Below are 19,673 nucleotides of genomic sequence, written 5' to 3'. Positions count from 1 at the left end.
ATCTGCAATTTTTTTTGCGGTACTGCGACATTGCGGCAGACAGATCGGACCCTTGACTGACATTTTTGACACTTTTGGGGTTACCAGTGACATTTCTACAGTAACCAGTGCTATACATATGCACTGTTACTGTAAAATTACACTGGCAGTGAAGGGGTTAACTTTATTTGAGAGGGAGGGGCTGTGTGTGTCCCTAGGGGTGTGATTCTAGCTGTGATTGGCTGTGGCTTGAGCTGTAGGAAAAATGATCAACGGTCCTACATAGTAGAACCGTATGATCATTGTTTCTACACAGGGGAGAATGACAGGCAGTTTGTTTACACAAGCCGCCTGCCTTTCTCCCTCTCCCCCGACATCGGGTCCGCCGGTCACACGCGCGGGGGGGGGTCCGTGACCACGCGGGAGCGCGCCGCCGGCGGCGCCCGCTCGCTCCCCAGAGCCTCACAGGCTAGTGACGTACTGATACGTCACTCTGCCTGTGAGGGGCTGACCGCCTCAGTATATGTACTTGCAGCGGTCGGCAAGTGGTTAAAGTGGAACTTCCCCTTTTGGGTGGAGTTCCACTTTAACTTCTCACATCTGGTATCTAAACTACAAAAAACAGCAAAGGACCTACAAATCATTCAAGCCTCATGGGCTGGACATATTGCACTGACTATGATGCACCTCATTTACTATATACAGTGCCTTGCAAAAGTATTCAGCCCCCTTGAACTTTGACATTTTGCCACATTTCAGGCTTCAAACAAAGATATAAAACTGTAATTTTTTTGTGAAGAAACAACAACAAGTGGGACACAATCATGAAGTGGAACGAAATTTATTGGATATTTCAAACTTTTTTTAACAAATAAAAAACTTAAAAAGTGGGCGTGCAAAAAATTATTCAGCCCCCTTAAGTTAATACTTTGTAGCGCCACCTTTTGCTGCGATTACAGCTGTAAGTCACTTGGGGTATGTCTCTATCAGTTTTGCACATCGAGAGACTGAAATTTTTGCTCAGTCCTCCTTGCAAAACAGCTTGAGCTCAGTGAGGTTGGATGGAGAGCGTTTGTGAACCGCAGTTTTCAGTTCTTTCCACAGATTCTCGATTGGATTCAGGTCTGGACTTTGACTTGGCCATTCTAACACCTGGATATGTTTATTTGTGAACAATTCCATTGTAGATTTTGCTTTATGTTTTGGATCATTGTCTTGTTGGAAGACAAATCTCCATCCCAGTCTCAGGTCTTTTGCAGACTCGGACAGATTTTCTTCCAGAATGGTCCTGTATTTGGCTCCATCCATCTTCCTATCAATTTTAACCATCTTCCCTGTCCCTGCTGAAGAAAAGCAGACCCAAACCATGATGCTGCCACCACCATGTTTGACAGTGGGGATGGGTTGTTCAGGGTGATGAGCTGTGTTGCTTTTACGCCAAACATAAGACTTTGCATTGTTGCCAAAAAGTTTGATTTTGGTTTCATCTGACCAGAGCACCTTCTTTCACATGTTTGGTGTGTCTCCCAGGTGGCTTGTGGCAAACTTTAAACGACACTTTTTATTGATATATCTTTAAGAAATGGCTTTCTTCTTGCCACTCTTCCATAAAGGCCAGATTTGTGTAGTATACGACTGATTGTTGTCCTATGGACAGAGTTTCCCACCTCAGCTGTAGATCTCTGCAGTTCATTCAGAGTGATCATGGGCCTCTTGGCTGCATCTCTGATCAGTCTTCTCCTTGTATGAGCTGAAAGTTTAGAGGGACGGCCAGGTCTTCGTAGATTTGCAGTGGTCTGATACTCCTTCCATTTCAATATTATCGCTTGCACAGTGCTCCTTGGGATGTTTAAAGCTTGGGAAATCTTTTTGTATCCAAATGCGGCTTTAAACTTCACAACAGTATCTCGGACCTGCCTGGTGTGTACTTGTTCTTCATGATGCTCTCTGCGCTTTAAACGGACCTCTGAGACTATCACAGTGCAGGTGCATTTATACAGAGACTTGATTACACATAGACCTAAATGACTATTTATCATCATTAGTCATTTAGGTCAACATTGGATCATTCAGAGATCCTCACTGAACTTCTGGAGAGAGTTTGCTGCACTCAAAGTAAAGGGGCTGAATAATTTTGCACGCCCAGTTTTTCAGTTTTTTATTTGTTAAAAAAGTTTGAAATATCCAATAAATTTTGTTCCACTTCATGATTGTGTCCCACTTGTTGTTGATTCTTCACAAAAAATTACAGTTTTATATCTTTATGTTTGAAGCCAGTTGTATATCTTTATGTTTATATCTTTATGTTTGAAGCTTTATGTCTTACAATCTCACCTCAACAAATTACATGCTGTGCTGACCTCATTTATATAGAATGGGAAACGTCCCAGAATTAAACGCTCTTTTGTATGTTCACCAACGTCTGCCAGGGGGGATGGGAGCACCAAACATCTCAGCTTACTTCAAAGCAACCAATCCTTGGCCAAGCCAAATATTGGTAGAAAATGGATTTGAAACGTACTTGGCTCCATATAGAAACAACAGCCTTAGCAACCTGCCCTAAACTGCTTCTTAGTGCTTTGCTTCTACAGCGTCATAACCAGCAATGCAATCTTAGCACCGTAACTGCAACTATCAGAGCATGAAAGGCAGCCTGTCAACAACATGGAGACATACCACATCATCTGCTAAACTTTCTATCTCTCAACACTCTACAAACTGTGATACCGGATATCCCAATATCAAATTGGCTGTCTGCTGGCCTTAAAACAATTGGAGATCTCGACCAAAACTCCTTGCTCCATACCTTCCAAAACCTACAATCGAACCATCACATGCCTTCTAAAGACTTTTTCAAATATCCCAGACTTTGTTCATCTCTCTCATGTGTACTGTGGTTGACAAATCTTTTCTCCTGCCACCTTCTGAAATATTATAACATGGAGAAATCTCATCAGAAAGGTATCTCCTACATCTTCAAGCTCATCACTGACCATACACCTGAGACTAAAAACTCTGCTATGTTACATTGGAAAGCCTGTTGAGCTGCAACTATACACCCCAAATATGGCAATGTGGCCTTCAAAGATCACTAAAACTCTCCTGATGCATTCTACACTGAGAAACCGTACAAAAAATCCTCAATTATTGGTACCTTACATCTTCAAAATTAGCAAGGATTTACTCACCCACACCCACTGCTTGTTGGCGAGACTGTGGACACCCTGGAACACCTCTACATGGTGGACTTGCCTCAAGCTAAAGCCCTTCTGGTCTACCCTCACAAAATTTCTCTTCTCTATTCTCTCCAATTCCATTCCCCCGTCTCCTCAAATGGTCCTCTTGGGTTTAGATTTTGACCCTTGGCCACCAACTGCCCACACTACTCGATCCAACGTCTTTATTGCCACACATCTAGCTATCGCTGGAAACTGGAAGTCTCCAAACCCCCCTCTATTGCAGAAGTGATATTATCACTAAAAAAACATGGTTTAATGAAATTTATATATGCCAGGGCCCACCTACAAGTCACTGCATTCCTTAAAAAAAAACCCCTGCCTAGCTCATCCAAAATGTACAACCTTACCCTAGGCTAAATTCTATCAGGCTTAAAAAGCCAAAATCTCAATACCCAATGGGACCACCTGCTCTATTGCTATCCTTATTAAAATATGTAGCCCTACACCCTGTAGGCGAAGCGCTTCTCAACAGATGTTTATCAACCTCTTTGCCGATTAATGTAAATTACCACAAAATGTCCTACTGTATGTATCTGTACCTGATACCTGTTACCAAACTACCTCTGTCTATGGAAAGTTATGTTGACTTTGTACTGCTAAAATATTTGAATAAACACAAAAGTTAAAAAAAAAAATCAATACATAATCGTGTTTTACATAGATTAATGATGAAATGTGTCAAGGAAAGATTGAAAACAGACTTGAGTGTTCAATATAAACAAGTCATCTCAAGAGTCTAAAGTCCTTTAATTATAACACAAGTAAAAACAAGGGAAACAAAATGCAGCTAGCACTTTCGGTTGTTTCCTTTCTTCAGAGTTAATTTGTCAGAAAAAATGGATCACAAGTAATGATGCCTGTATTGCCAGTGGCCATGCCTCTATGTACAGGTGATTGTGCCAGTAGATATGACTGAATGAAAAAAAATATGTAGCACTTACGATACATTCTTCTGACCAAAATTTAACCCCCGACAAAGGGGAATTTTCAGCCCTGAAAAGAATTAGCTGCCTTTTGTTTCACTCATGTTATTATTAAATAATTTTGAACTCTCAGTATGACTGTTTGGTGCTCTTTTTACTTGTTTATTTTGGGATATCTTGAGTTGAGTTGCTTGGCATTCCTCACTTTGTGGAGAGATGCTGAACAAATGCCATTAGGCTCGACCAATGAATCCTTGTAAAAAGTTAAAGACCATTATCCAATGCCTCACCTCCACCCCCATTGACATCTATGTCTACCAGCACATCCTTAAACACAGATGTTCGGCTCAGCCAAGAGTATGTATTGAGTGGGAAGGACATGCTGAAAATTGCCCAGATTCAGTTACCAGCAATTTACAGTATCTCACAAAAGTGAGTACACCCCTCACATATTTGTAAACATTTTGTTATATCTTTTCATGTGACAACACTGAAGAAATGACACTTTACTACATTGTAAAGTAGTGAGTGTACTCAGCACCCATTTTCTGGACAAAATTCCTTATGCTAGATGGCACAATTCCCTGCTGTCAAAATACAATGATCAGTGCTACCGGCTATAGCCAGTGGCTCTGATCATCAGGAAAAACCCAACATGCTGGTTGTACAGAAGATGATCAGTAGATCAATTGTTCTAAATGACTTTAAAGTTACGAATATTTTGTCTGCTGTTTAGTACTTTTAATCCCTATTATTCCCATTAATCACCAATTTACAGTACTATTAGAAAGACAAATTACACTATCCAAAACAACTGATGCAATTAAAAAAGTTGCATTATTTACAGTCATCAATTTAGTACAAAGACCATGGCTATCCTCTTTGAATTGTAAAGGGATACATGAACACACCTGCTGACCTCTTCCATGTGTTTTGGTCCTGTCTTCATATTAATGTTTACTGGTCACAGATTAACACTTTCCTGAAAACTAAAGCTTGTGTTTTTTTTTTTCATTCAACCAACGGGCTGAAAAAAAAAAAAAAAAAAAACCTCACATTCCTGATATGAAAATAGGGATCTCCCCCACTGTGCTATTGTATTCTGAAAGTGGGGGCTCCTCCCATGTCAGAATACACTGATCAGAGCTGCAGCGGCTGATCAAATGTTGATTTTCCAGCAGGACCATTCGACTAAGGTCGATCTTAGGAATGGCTTCTGTTGAACAGGGAATGCTTCACACAGATCAAAATTCAGCCAGTTCCTGCTGAACCAGGCAAATTTTGATTCCTGTATACCCAGCTTAAGTGGGAGTTCCCTGCTCCGGGTACTTCTAAAACGTCTCTGTTTGGTATATTATTTACACAGCTAACTCATGCAAGAGGTTTTTTTTTTTTTGGATATTGTTATTTTATGCTGGTAAAGCTATTCTGATTCAGTAAAAAAATCCTCCTTACTCATCTATCTACGTATTCACCTTGTCAATTATGTATTTCCTAATTATAAACTGACAGATGATAGGTGGCGTTGTCTGTCTAATTTCCAGCTTACACTTTATCTTCCTCTTTTTTGACTCTCCATAGTTAGGATAGTTGTGCTCTGGTCCCCACATTCTTGTGGTTAATCAGTGGAGGATGGCAGTTACATTTTTCTGTATATATTTCAATATTGGTTGTCTTCAAAAAAAGCACTAAAATATTGAATTGTTCCACTGGCTAATTCAACCTTAAGCTACTAAAAGAGACTAGCGATAGGGCTCTTCATAAACAGGTGATTATGAGTTAAATGTTCATTTTTTTGTTTGTATGATTGACTTGCCTTACATAAATGTTACCAGAAAAATCTGTACTACTAGTATTTCTCAAGTGTTTTCCTTCAGACTACGGTAATTATCTTTTTGAATGTCTATTCTTCCATCCTAATATAACAAATTGTACAAAAGAACACAAGCATATTTTGTCATTTTTTTTATGGCACGCATACTTTTTTTCATAACTATTACTGAATAAGGAACAATCTTTCCTCTACAAGACAGAGTTGGCCACATCTCTTGGAAGCATTGATTTATGTATCTAGTAGAACTAAAGCTGAACCCCAAAAAAGCAGCTAAATACGCAGCTTAAATAGATATATGGGAGCTATTTTCCTCACCAAAGACTTTCTATTTCTGCCCCACTTCAGGCAGCCATGCTTGGATCAAAATTCATTAGTTTCAGCAGGGACGGGCTGAATTTCGATCCATGTATAGGCACCCGGGTTGTAGAGATGTTGATCTATCGATTGTGACTTTAGAACAACCATCCTGTTGGGTGTTTCCCTATTTCATCAGCCAGCCCAAAGATAGATCGAAATTCGGCCGGTTCCTGCAGAACCGGATGAATTTCAATCTGTCTAAGGCCAGCTTTATTCCTTAGATTTATATAGTACTGACAGACAGCAGAGCCAGGACAGTGACCTCATTTTCTCTACTGCACACAATTAAGACACCTCTCTACCACCCAGACATTGGCTAGATAGGTATGGATAAGCAACAGCTTGATGAATCTATTACACCTGAATGCTTCAAGGGCTGCCTCTCCCTTTCACTAGACTGAGCGCTTGCTGTACAGGGGATTACAAGAGTCAATTTCAGGTATTACGAATGTAATTTTTTTCCTAATAAATACAAAATTCTATCCATTGGTGTTTTAACATCTGCACAGAGTTCAGCTTGTATCTACCTCAGTACTGTCTAGGAACGTTAAGAGGGCATCAGCAAGCATTCAGTACAGTGCATTCACCTGATTAAGACATGATAAGATTTTACCTAAAACTGACAGCAAGAGAATTAGTGTTTTTCTACCCTTTATTCATGTACCCAAGAAATCTTTCATGATCCTGTCACGCAAATGTTTATTTTAATGAAGACAATCTAGCTCTACAAGATCACAGCGAATGACAGCTACTAAGAAAATATAAACTCCCATCTGTCTGGCATTCAATGAGCTCCTTTGTGTGGTAGTGTCCTTTCTGCTTCTATTCTGAGCTGTGAGGAAGCCCCTGAAGCTTGATGGAACTCAGGCCCCCCATCCATCTTCAGACAATAGCCCTGGCTGACATCACTGCCTTTCATTCATCTTCATTTGTCCAATCACATCCTGTCATTCTTATGTAAATTGGACACTTGAGGATGCATCTTTTCTACACTCCATGATAAGGTGGAGAAAGGCTGTCAAGGGCCCCAGGGTGCCATCACAGACCATAGCCTTTGCATTTTTTTTGCCTTGTCCTTTGCATCCAGGCTAATGTGTCTGACATTTACATCCAGCTCAATGGGAGACAAAGTAATCCTATTTCTCAGCTCTCACTATTTCCTGCATTGAGGCTGTAAGTACTCTGTGGATATGACACTTTCATTATATTCACAGAGTCTGGACAGCTAAAATTAGCTCCCAAAATACATAAATAATTACCATGTACACATGAGATTTATGCAGTCTTGCAGATTATGTAAGCACATAGGAAACTGGCCATTTTCAACCTGTTGATGGTTTAAATTAAATCCGAAAGTGTACATTTATATACATACAATTGGGTGCACGGTAGATAATCAGATGCATTCTAAAAACAAAACATAAAATTACATCTATACCACCATTACAATATGGATCTGTTAAACAGACTCAAGTAAATTCTATGGTATATAAGTATAAAAATTGTATTATTTCAGTTGCATTATACAATATGAGTTATCACTGAGACTCTGCAACAGCAAAGATGATCATATTTGTCATATATCATGTGTATTACGGTAACTGAAAGGTTGGTTGGGAAAACTACATGAAAAAGGGACAAAATTGCTGCATATAAAACTTCCTTTTGTTAAAATTATTCCACTTTGTTGAATAATTTTACCGCAGATAAGTCACTTCTGTCTATACTGGCAAAGGTGTAGTGCATGTGCAAAACTGAAACCCTAGCTTTTTAAAGGATTACCCAGGAAAATATTTTTACATGCTTCTTTTATTTCCATTTTTTTTTTTAACTTTGCTCCACATTTCCATGTCAGTGACAAAGGTTGGGACAAACTAGAAAACTGCCAACAGTCCCTTTAATGGTTACTTTTTATTTGTATGATTTAAATCTTCTTTTTAAAGAAAGCTTGCTGCAACTACTTAACCACCTCTGGCAGTGTTATAGTTTGTCCCAACCTGAAAATTTTTAATTTTTGTTTGATACTTTGCTCTGCATGTAGATGTGGTGAAAATCCAAATAAATGTACAGAATGTGAAATACAAAAATGATAAATGTTATTGTTACCTGTATTAATGCACACTTTCCTCAATACTTTACTATTAGAAAGGACTTACCTTGTCTATTAAGTCGGGACGATTGGTAGCTGCTAATATCACCACATCTTTTAGCTGTTCTATTCCATCCATTTCTGTCAACAGCTGTGCCAGAACACGGTCAGCTACATTCCCAGACCCCGAACTATTGAAGAAAAACATAAATTTAACATAAGTAATTACAAACAGAAAAAAATAACATAATATTTTACAATAATACTAACACTGGTCTTGAATTACAGTTTATAAAGGGACTTAATAAAGGACTATCTTGCATATACAGTACATACAGTATGTCAGATATTTGCTTGGCTAAGTGAGCATAAACAGTTCAATTTGTTTAATTTCAAACAAATATACTGTATGTATGTCCTTTAAACCCGGCCATACATGGATCGAAAATTTCAATGCATGTATGGGCAGGGTGGTTGTACAGAAGTCCAATTTCTGTTGAAGTTCGCTATCTCTGGCAGGGCTGATCATGTATTCTGATGGCAGGGAAGTCTCCCCACTGTCAGAATACATAGGCTCAGCAGGGAGGATACCCCCATCCACCTTGAGTGCGTGAATGTGGGAATCAAGTTTTTTTTTTTTTTTGTTCAATCCGCTGGCTGAAGGAAAAAAAACAAATCATCTATGGGCTAAGAAACACTACTAATGGTATACTATAAGCCCCCGTTCACACTAAGGCGACCTGTGAGGCGACCTGGTCGCCTCACAGGTCGCAGTAGGTCGCCTCCCATAGGGAAGCTTCGGACGCGTTCTAATAGAAGCGGCACAAGTCGCTCCTACTTAGAAAAAGGGTCCGGAGCTTCTTTGGGGCGACCAGGAGGCGACCGCCATAGACTTCAATGTTATGAAGTCCGTGGCGGCCGCTCCGAGGTCGCGGCGCGCTGCTCGCACCGCGACCTCGGAGGTCGCGGTGCGAAGTAGCGTCGCCCCTATGTGAACGGGGGCTAAGACTTTCTTCCCATCTTTCTTAATGTTTATACATGGTCCATTAATGTATTCAGATTCTAAAATAACTTCTATGCAAGTGATGTCACTCTTCTACTGATCTAATTTCTCGCATGTCTTGTTTTCATGACTTTCTATCTGCTGTCTGTTCTTTCATGTCTATGCATGATCTTAAAGCTGAACTCCTGGCAAATATAATAACACCAATAAATGCAGTTCTATGATAATTAAAAAAATAACATATTCTTCAAGTTTATTTTAAACCCAAGAACAAAACTTGATAGTTTTGCAGCTCATGTCCTTAGATATGTGGCTGCATTAGTTTCACACTTTTTCCAAAACTGGAAATCCTGCCATTACCACACTTCCTAACCTAGCGTGACAACAATACTGATAAGTGTTATCACCTTAGGAAAGACCTAAGAGACTTTTGCTCTCCCACTCTTCACTATTTGGGGTCGATGCTATGTATGATCATGTAATTATACTGTATGAGATATATGCTGTTACCATTTGTAACTGGAGCTCATAATTTACATCTCCCCATTATCTGGCTTTTTATTGTTATACCATTTTTTCTCGTTATAATTTGATATGTTAATAAAGTATATTTTTATAGCACTTTTTCATTTTTTGACTACCACAATTGCTGCCTAAAAACCCTCTGGGGGTAGATACCTCGGTATCATTTGTTTCCAGTAATTCATATTGGGTGAGCAGCCACTCCACTTCTGGTGTTGTATCTTCAACTAGACCTATAAGACCGCCCTCTTTTCCCCATAACTGGGGGAAACGTTTTGTAAACCATGAAGATAGCAGGGAACAGTGCTCTATAATGTGCAAAAAATATTCACAACACTAGTCAGCAAACTAAACACTCTAGACTATTGTATTCACATATTCAACATTGCATTGTATTCAACATTGCAGTTAATGCTTGTATGCACGGTTTATTGCTGACCTTGTTGATTCATGAGTTAATTCCAGTCTAGTGGTATAGAACTCTAGTCTAAGTTACCCTGGCATAGTGATTATACTGTCTAGGGGATTGTATCTGAACCTACCTTCTTTGTGCCCATTTATGCTCAAACCACTATTTACTCTAACCCATAACAACACATTGAGTTAATTTACCCCCACAACGTCTTTCCTGGTGCTAATTCACAGTTAAAAGTAGCTATACTCATGTTCTCACAAGTGCTTGCAGTAACTTCCATTCAACCAGACGTGTAACAGGGGCTTTTCTTTTTCTTGGAGTTGAGGTGCAGAACAGAAAACCCAAATTACCATCCTTTGGGGGTAGCCTTACAGATATAAAGCACATTTCATTGTATATTTAAAGTGGTTCTAAAGCCTGTAGGGATAACAGAGTCTAATAGGCCACAGTCCTTTAGGAAGTCTGGACTTAACAGCCAAGCCATTAAAGAAGGCAGCACAGAAGCAGGATGGTGCACTTTCCCTGCAGAGTCTGCATTGTCTGCTGGGTAATGGCTGACAGGGTTAGGGAGGACTGACCCTTACAGGATATTGTCCAGGTAATCCCTTTAACACAGAACAGAAGTAAGACTAGGGCAAGTACCTAGCTAAAAACCGTGGTGAGCGTGGAGAGGCTAATGGGGAGAGCGAAAAATTGGTAATGATGATTGCCAACTGCAAAACGCAGATAACAATAATAAACAGATGGGAGTGTGCAAGTTAGCATCCCGAATGTCTATTAAAGTACCCTGAAAGGAGGGAGGCAATGACCAACCTGGCATTTTTCCGTTGTCGAACTTTTGAACCCATAAGAATCAGTTGAGTGTCTTTAGATCCAGAATGGTCCGGACTCCTCCATTCGGTTTAGGAACCATAGGACCAGAAGGCCAAGAAGGCTGACAGACTCACACTCTAAAAAGTGGGGATGCCCCATCGCTGGGAAGAAGCTTGAAACTGATCTTGCCTGGTTTGGAGAATCATGTGTTTTTACAAAAGTATGTTCATGTGCCAAAGATTTGAAACTGGAAGACAGAGGGGTGAAAGGAACCATTTCAACTCCAGGTGCAAAAGTTCTGCTGGTAGAGGCACAAGCCTACTTACTCTGGAGAGGAGAGTACTTTTACCCTCTGTGATCTCCTTGATGTACTTATTCCAGGAGGTACCAAACAATCCCTCTGCTTTTACAGAGTAACTGCTTGAGATGCTTCCTGCATAGGAGCTCAGTTGACCAGTAATTACAGTGCCTTGCGAAAGTATTCGGCCCCCTTGAACTTGGCGACCTTTTGCCACATTTCAGGCTTCAAACATAAAGATATAAAACGGTAATTTTTTGTGACCAATCAACAACAAGTGGGACACAATCATGAAGTGGAACGAAATTTATTGGATATTTCAAACTTTTTTAACAAATAAAAAACTGAAAAATTGGGCGTGCAAAATTATTCAGCCCCTTTACTCTAAGTGCAGCAAACTCTCTCCAGAAGTTCAGTGAGGATCTCTGAATGATCCAATGCACCTGCACTGTGATAGTCTCAGAGGTCCATTTAAAGCGCAGAGAGCATCATAAAGAACAAGGAACACACCAGGCAGGTCCGAGATACTGTTGTGGAGAAGTTTAAAGCTGGATTTGGATACAAAACGATTTCCCAAGCTTTAAACATCCCAAGGAGCACTGTGCAAGCGATAATATTAAAATGGAAGGAGTATCAGACCACTGCAAATCTACGAAGACCTGGCCGTCCCTCTAAACTTTCAGCTCATACAAGAGAAGACTGATCAGAGATACAGCCAAGAGGCCCATGATCACTCTGGATGAACTGCAGAGATCTACAGCTGAGGTGGGAGACTCTGTCCATAGGACAACAATCAGTCGTATACTACACAAATCTGGCCTTTATGGAAGAGTGGCAAGAAGAAAGCCATTTCTTAAAGATATCCATAAAAAGTATTGTTTAAAGTTTGCCACAAGCCACCTGGGAGACACACCAAACATGTATTCATAAATGATCTAGAGGAGGGGATATCTAGTACAATCTCAGTATTTGCAGATGATACTAAACTAGGCTTGCCAATATCTTCTATGCAGGATGTGGAAACCTTGCAAGCGGACCTGAACAAAATAACGGGGTGGGCAACTACATGGCAGATGAGGTTTAATGTTGAAAAATGTAAAGTAATGCACCTGGGGGCCAGAAACCAGAAAGCAAGCTACTCACTAGGGGGGGAACCTCTGGGTGAGTCTAGGATGGAAAAGGACTTGGGGGTACTCGTAGACAACAGGCTTGGCAGTGGCATGCAATGCCAAGCCGCTGCAAGCAAAGCCAACAGAATACTGGGATGTATAAAAAAGGGATTCACTCCAGAAATAAAGAGATTATTCTCCCGCTCTACAAGACTCTGGTCCGGCCACATCTGGAGTATGCTGTCCAGTTCTGGGCACCGGTCCTCAGGAAGGATGTGCTGGAACTGGAGAAAGTCCAGAGAAGGGCAACAAAAATGATTAGGGGAATGGAGGACATCAGCTATGAGGATAGGCTACAAGCACTGAACCTATTCTCTCTGGAGAAGAGACGATTGAGGGGGGATATGATATCAATGTACAAATACTGTACTGGTGACCCTAGCATAAGGAACAAACTATTCAGAGAAAGGAGATACAATAAGACACGTGGCCACTCACTAAAACTAGAGGAAAGGCGGTTTAACCTTAAAGTGCGTAAGGGGTTCTTCACTGTAAGAGCGGTAAGGATGTGGAATTCTCTTCCACAAGCAGTCGTATCAGCAGGGAGCATTGTGTAAGATTCTGGTACCTCTGGTACCCTCATTTTCCATTTTCTTTTCAAATATGCGTCCCACCTTTCTAATTAGGTGGTATGCATACACCTTTAAGACGGATGACGTCATCACCGAGCGCCGCAGAGCGGCTATTTCAACCGCCGGCGTTCTCTCTCACATTGTTCGTTCAACCTGCCTGTGTGTCCACATGCTTACAAGCTTGTCTTGCTACCGGAACCTCCAGCTACTTTCTTTTACTTGGAAACAGACCGGAACCTCGCTACTGATCCCTGTATCTCGCTACTGGATCACTCCCTCACTACTGGACCCTTCTACTACTAACCTTACTAGTGATAAGTACCCCGCAGGGGAATCCTCCATAACCTTACTTACACTATCTACCTCTGCATATTAAGGACTGTTACTATCTATGCATACTAATTCTATCATCTGCACTGTTACATAGATTGCTAGCTCATGAGTCTACTACCTATCCTTGCACTTGGTTAGTCTATCCTGTATTTGTCATCTGCTATCCTTACCACCTGTTACCATACTCGATTACTAACCTATCTGCATTCTACCTAATACCATCTAGTACTCTCCTGAACATTTCTATCAAGTGCTTACCATCTCTGTCACTGTTCACACCTGTCCCTTCAGCACATCATCTTCATACTAACATATACATCCTATCACTCCAGGAACATCTTATTGAGTGTGTATATCTGTATGCTGAAGCTGACAGGCCCACAGTGATGAGTCTGGAGAGTTGGATTTGGTTATTCAACACATCTCTACATGACTACTGAGTGGAGATTCTGCAGCTGCAAATCCAGCCTACTACAAAAACGCAGGAGCGTTACAGATTGAACAAACCTAAAAAATGGATTCAGCAGAATTACCCACTCAAGTGACACAATTAACACAACAAGTAAACGCATTAATGCTTGCTCTTACTGAAGTAAAAGAAGAAAATCAGACTCTGATACAGCAGGTAACCCGTCTTTCACGGCTCACTGCTGCTCAACCCCCTGAACCTAAAATAAACCCTCCTCTAGTGTTTACAGGTGATCGGAAAAAATTTTGTGAATTCAAAAACGCATGTCAATTGCTTTTTTTGTTAAAACCTCGTACATACCTACTGATCAAATTAAAGTCTGTACCGTTATCTCATACTTACCGGGTGATCCACGGGCCTGGGCAGACTCTCTCTTTGAGAAAAATGATCAGCTTCTCAACTCCTATTCTTTATTCCTAGCGGAACTCGCTAGTTTATATGATGACCCCAACAGGCAGAGTACTGCTGATATTCAATTGAGGGCTTTAAAACAAGGAAGGAGACCTGTAGAAGACTTTGTAGCTGAGTTCAAAAGATGGACCCTTGATTCAGGGTGGAATGATACATCTCTGCGAACTCAATTCAGACTCGGGTTGTCAGAAGCTAGCTCGCCAGAGCAGATTTACCTGGCACCTTGGATGCCTTAATACAACTCAGTATCAACATCGACAGGCGACTGCATGAAAGAAAGGCTGAGAAAATGGGAATGCCATTGTCTAGTCCTTCTCGGATTTCGGCCGTTGACCCTACTCCCATGGAGGTAGGAACCATACGCCCACCTTTATCAACTACTGAACGAGCCAGAAGAAGATCCAGAAACCTCTGCATGTACTGCGCATCCCCGGATCATTTGATAAGCGTCTGTCCCCTTGTCCGCAAAAAAGAGGGTGAGTGTTCACATGTCTTGCTAGGAGGATTAACGACTTCCTTTTCTAACCCCTATCTCTTTGTTCATTTGACATTACAGTGGGACCAGACTAGGATTACCACCAAAGCTATGATCGACACCGGATCTTGTGGAAACTATATTGATACATGTTTTGTTACCTTAATTAAAATACCTATTATTCCAAAACCTAAACCTGTTTCTGTTAGTTTCATTAACGGTATTCCACTATCTTCTGGTCCAATCACCAACCAGACACATGCACTCCTCGTCACTACTAACGAGTCTCATATGGAGACCACCACTTTTGATATACTATCTTCACCACATTTTTCTATTATTTTGGGACTCCCCTGGTTACACACACATCAACCAATCATAGATTGGAAAAGATGGACTTTGTCTTTCCCTTCTCACTATTGTGAGATTACGTGTAACCTCCCATCTTATGGAAAGATCCTGTCTGTGGTGTCAGATGAGATTGCACCACTATGCTATCAGGATCTGTCCGAAGTATTTCTTGAAAAAAATGCTCAAATGTTGCCTCCCCATAGGGATTATGATTGCACTATCGATCTACTCCCTAACAGCAAATTGCCTTTCGGTCATGTTTATCCTCTTTCACAGGATGAACTTTCTCATCTCAAGGAATACTTGGATGAGAATTTGACAAAAGGGTTCATCAGACCCTCTACTTCTTCCACAGCTGCAGGACTTTTTTTTGTCCGCAATAAGGATTCAAGTCTTAGGCCTATTATCGATTATAGGCAATTAAATACGATTACAATAAAGGATCGCTATCCTTTACCGCTCATCCCTGAACTCATTGAACAAGTGCGTGGGGCTACTTACTTCTCTAAATTAGACCTGAAAGGGGCATACAACCTAATCCGAATCCATGACGGAGATGAGTGGAAAACAGCATTCAGAACCAGATACGGATTATTCGAATATCTTGTGATGCCATTCGGGTTGTGTAATGCTCCCGCAGCCTTCCAAAGGTTCATAAACGACATCTTTAGAGACTTACTTGATGTCTGTGTTGTAGTATATCTGGACAATATACTTATCTATTCTCGATCTCTCTCTGAACATATAAAACATGTAAGACTTGTGTTATCCAGATTACTCGCACACAATCTATACGTGAAACTAAAAAAATGCCTATTTCATAAAGAAGAAATATTATTCCTAGGATACATCATATCCAAAACCGGAATTAAGATGGATATGAGCAAGATATCCTGTATTCTGGACTGGCCTATACCAACAACTCGTAAGGCATTACAGCGATTCCTTGGATTTTCAAACTTCTATAGGAAGTTCATCAAGAACTTTTCTGCCATTGTGAGACCTCTCACACAACTGACAAGTATAAAGAAACCATTCAAATGGTCAGAAGAAGCAAATCGAGCTTTCTGCTTGTTAAAATCAAGCTTTACTTCTGCTCCCATACTACGCCATCCAGACCCATCCCTCCAATTTATTCTGGAGGTAGATGCGTCAAATATGGCAGTAGGAGCAGTTCTCTCTCAACGACCAACAAATACTTCACCACTCCACCCAGTTGCTTTCTTTTCAAAATCATTAAGCAGCCCAGAGGTGAATTACCCAGTGGGTGAAAAGGAGTTGCTTGCCATAAAACTGGCACTGGAGAATTGGCGACATCTACTTGAGGGTACCCGGTTACCAATACTCATATATACAGATCACAAAAACCTTCAATACCTCCAGACTAACAAAACTCTTTCCCACCGGCAGGTACGATGGTCATTATTTTTCCTAAGATTCAACTTCTTAGTGACCTACACGCCTGCAGACAAAAATAAAAAAGCGGATGCGCTATCACGATTAACCGAAGATAACTGCGCTAAAATCCCTTCTATTCCCATAATACCCTATGAACGTATTATTGGGGTTGTTCGTTCCCTGAAGGAAGAGATTTTGCACAGTATAAGATTGGATTCACCTCCACCACAACTAAGTACTGATGCAGAAGGCTTCCTCTACTACAACGACAAACTCTACATACCCCCTACTATGCGTACCAAGATCTTGGAGTTATCACATGATGTGCCCATGGCAGGACATATGGGTATGACGAAAACCCTTAATTTGCTTACTAGGCAGTTTTGGTGGCCTAATATGAAGACGTCTGTACAAAAATTTGTATCTTCATGTGACATCTGTGCAAGGTCCAAAATTGACCCTACAAAACCATCTGGTCTACTCTGCAGTCTACCAATACCCCAGGTTCCATGGGAAGTTGTGTCCCTAGACTTTATAGTAGAACTACCACCTTCTAAAGGATTTAATACCATTCTAGTGTCAGTGGACCACCTGACAAAGATGGCACATTTCATCGCTATCCGTAGACTACCTTCATCTAAACAAACAGCGGAACTACTGATGAAACATGTGTTCAAGTTACACGGAATTCCAAAGACTCTTTTATCCGACCGTGGTTCACAGTTCATCTCCAAATTTTGGCAAGCTCTTTGTCAAATATTACGGATTGAGCGAAAGCTCACTTCTCCCTACCACCCTCAGACCAACGGACAGACTGAAAGGGTCAACCAGTGTATAGAACAATATCTGCGTTGCTACACATCATACCTACAGGATGATTGGGTGGACCTTCTCCCTCTGGCGGAATTTGCTTATAACAACGCAACCCACAGTACTACTAAGCAAAGTCCGTTCTACTTGAACTATGGGTTTCATCCCACACTTCTTCCACCACGCATCCTACCATCAAGTAACCCAGTAGCCTCAGACTATCTTACCCAAATAAAGGACTCTCTGGGTTTACTTAATACCACTATATCACACGCCCATAGCCAACAAAAGAAGTACTACGACCTACGTAGAAGACCTTCTCCTCAGTATGCTATTGGGGACCTAGTTTGGCTATCGACAAAAAAATTTAAGATTAAAGATCCCTAGCAAAAAGCTTGGACCTTTATTTCTGGGACCCTTCCCAATTAAGAAACTTATTGGAAAAGCTGCAGTACAGCTCACCTTACCAGCAGATCTCAAGATCCATCCCATCTTCCATGTGTCGCTACTGAAACCCCATGTTCCTAATCAAGGAATAAGGCCTATCTTGCCTCCACCTCCAGTACAAGTTGAAGGCGGAGAAGAATATGAGATTAAAGAGATTTTGGATTCTCGTATCCACAGAGGAAGACTCCAGTATCTCATAAGATGGAAGAACTATGGACCCCAAGACGACACCTGGTTGGATACCACTGATGTTCACGCACCTAGGCTTATACGAAGGTTTCACTCGAAATACCCGGAGAAACCAGTACTATAGGCCTTCCGGAGCCGGCCTTAAGGGGGGGGGTACTGTAAGATTCTGGTACCTCTGGTACCCTCATTTTCCATTTTCTTTTCAAATATGCGTCCCACCTTTCTAATTAGGTGGTACGCATACACCTTTAAGACGGATGACGTCATCACCGAGCGTCGCAGAGCGGCTATTTCAACCGCCGGCGTTCTCTCTCACATTGTTCGTTCAACCTGCCTGTGTGTCCACATGCTTACAAGCTTGTCTTGCTACCGGAACCTCCAGCTACTTTCTTTTACTTGGAAACAGACCGGAACCTCGCTACTGATCCCTGTATCTCGCTACTGGATCACTCCCTCACTACTGGACCCTTCTACTACTAACCTTACTAGTGATAAGTACCCCGCAGGGGAATCCTCCATAACCTTACTTACACTATCTACCTCTGCATATTAAGGACTGTTACTATCTATGCATACTAATTCTATCATCTGCACTGTTACATAGATTGCTAGCTCTTGAGTCTACTACCATCTATCCTTGCACTGGGTTAGTCTATCCTGTATTTGTTATCTGCTATCCTTACCACCTGTTACCATACTCGATTACTAACCTATCTGCATTCTACCTAATACCATCTAGTACTCTCCTGAACATTTCTATCAAGTGCTTACCATCTCTGTCACTGTTCACACCTGTCCCTTCAGCACATCATCTTCATACTAACATATACATCCTATCACTCCAGGAACATCTTATTGAGTGTGTATATCTGTATGCTGAAGCTGACAGGCCCACAGTGATGAGTCTGGAGAGTTGGATTTGGTTATTCAACACATCTCTACATGACTACTGAGTGGAGATTCTGCAGCTGCAAATCCAGCCTACTACAAAAACGCAGGAGCGTTACACATTGATAGTTTCAAAAAACTAGTAGATGGGCACCTTAGAGACCACAACATACAGGGGTATACGATGTACGGTTAAAAGCAAACACACACACACATCATAGGTTGAACTGGATGGACTGATGTCTTTTTTCAACCTCACTAACTATGTAACTATGTAACTATGTAACATGTGGAAGAAGGTGCTCTGGTCAGATGAAACCAAAATCCAACTTTTTGGCAACAATGCAAAACGTTATGTTTGGTGTAAAAGCAACACAGCTCATCACCCTGAACACACCATCCCCACTGTCAAACATGGTGGTGGCAGCATCATGGTTTGGGCCTGCTTTTCTTCAGCAGGGACAGGGAAGATGGTTAAAATTGATGGGAAGATGGATGGAGCCAAATACAGGACCATTCTGGAAGAAAACCTGATGGAGTCTGCAAAAGACCTGAGACTGGGATGGAGATTTGTCTTCCAACAAGACAATGATCCAAAACATAAAGCAAAATCTACAATGGAATTGTTCACAAATAAACATATCCAGGTGTTAGAATGGCCAAGTCAAAGTCCAGACCTGAATCCAATC

The 19,673-nt window shown here is 41.1% G+C and overlaps 1 protein-coding gene across 1 annotated transcript in view; it reads right to left on the bottom strand.

Moving 5' to 3' along the window:
* AFG2A (AFG2 AAA ATPase homolog A) overlaps positions 1 to 19,673 on the bottom strand; it is a 707,754-nt gene that overhangs the window by 345,594 nt on the left and 342,487 nt on the right. Inside the window, exon 14 of the mRNA XM_082261533.1 lies at positions 8,489 to 8,612. Coding sequence (XP_082117659.1) covers positions 8,489 to 8,612 — 124 coding nt within the window. The remainder of the gene's footprint in view (positions 1 to 8,488; positions 8,613 to 19,673) is intronic.

Source organism: Pelophylax lessonae (genome assembly GCF_965119305.1).
Source record: "Pelophylax lessonae genome assembly, chromosome: 1".
NCBI classification, from domain to species: domain Eukaryota; kingdom Metazoa; phylum Chordata; class Amphibia; order Anura; family Ranidae; genus Pelophylax; species Pelophylax lessonae.
Note: the sequence above shows the minus strand (reverse complement) of the source record. Positions and strands in the feature narration are given on the sequence as shown.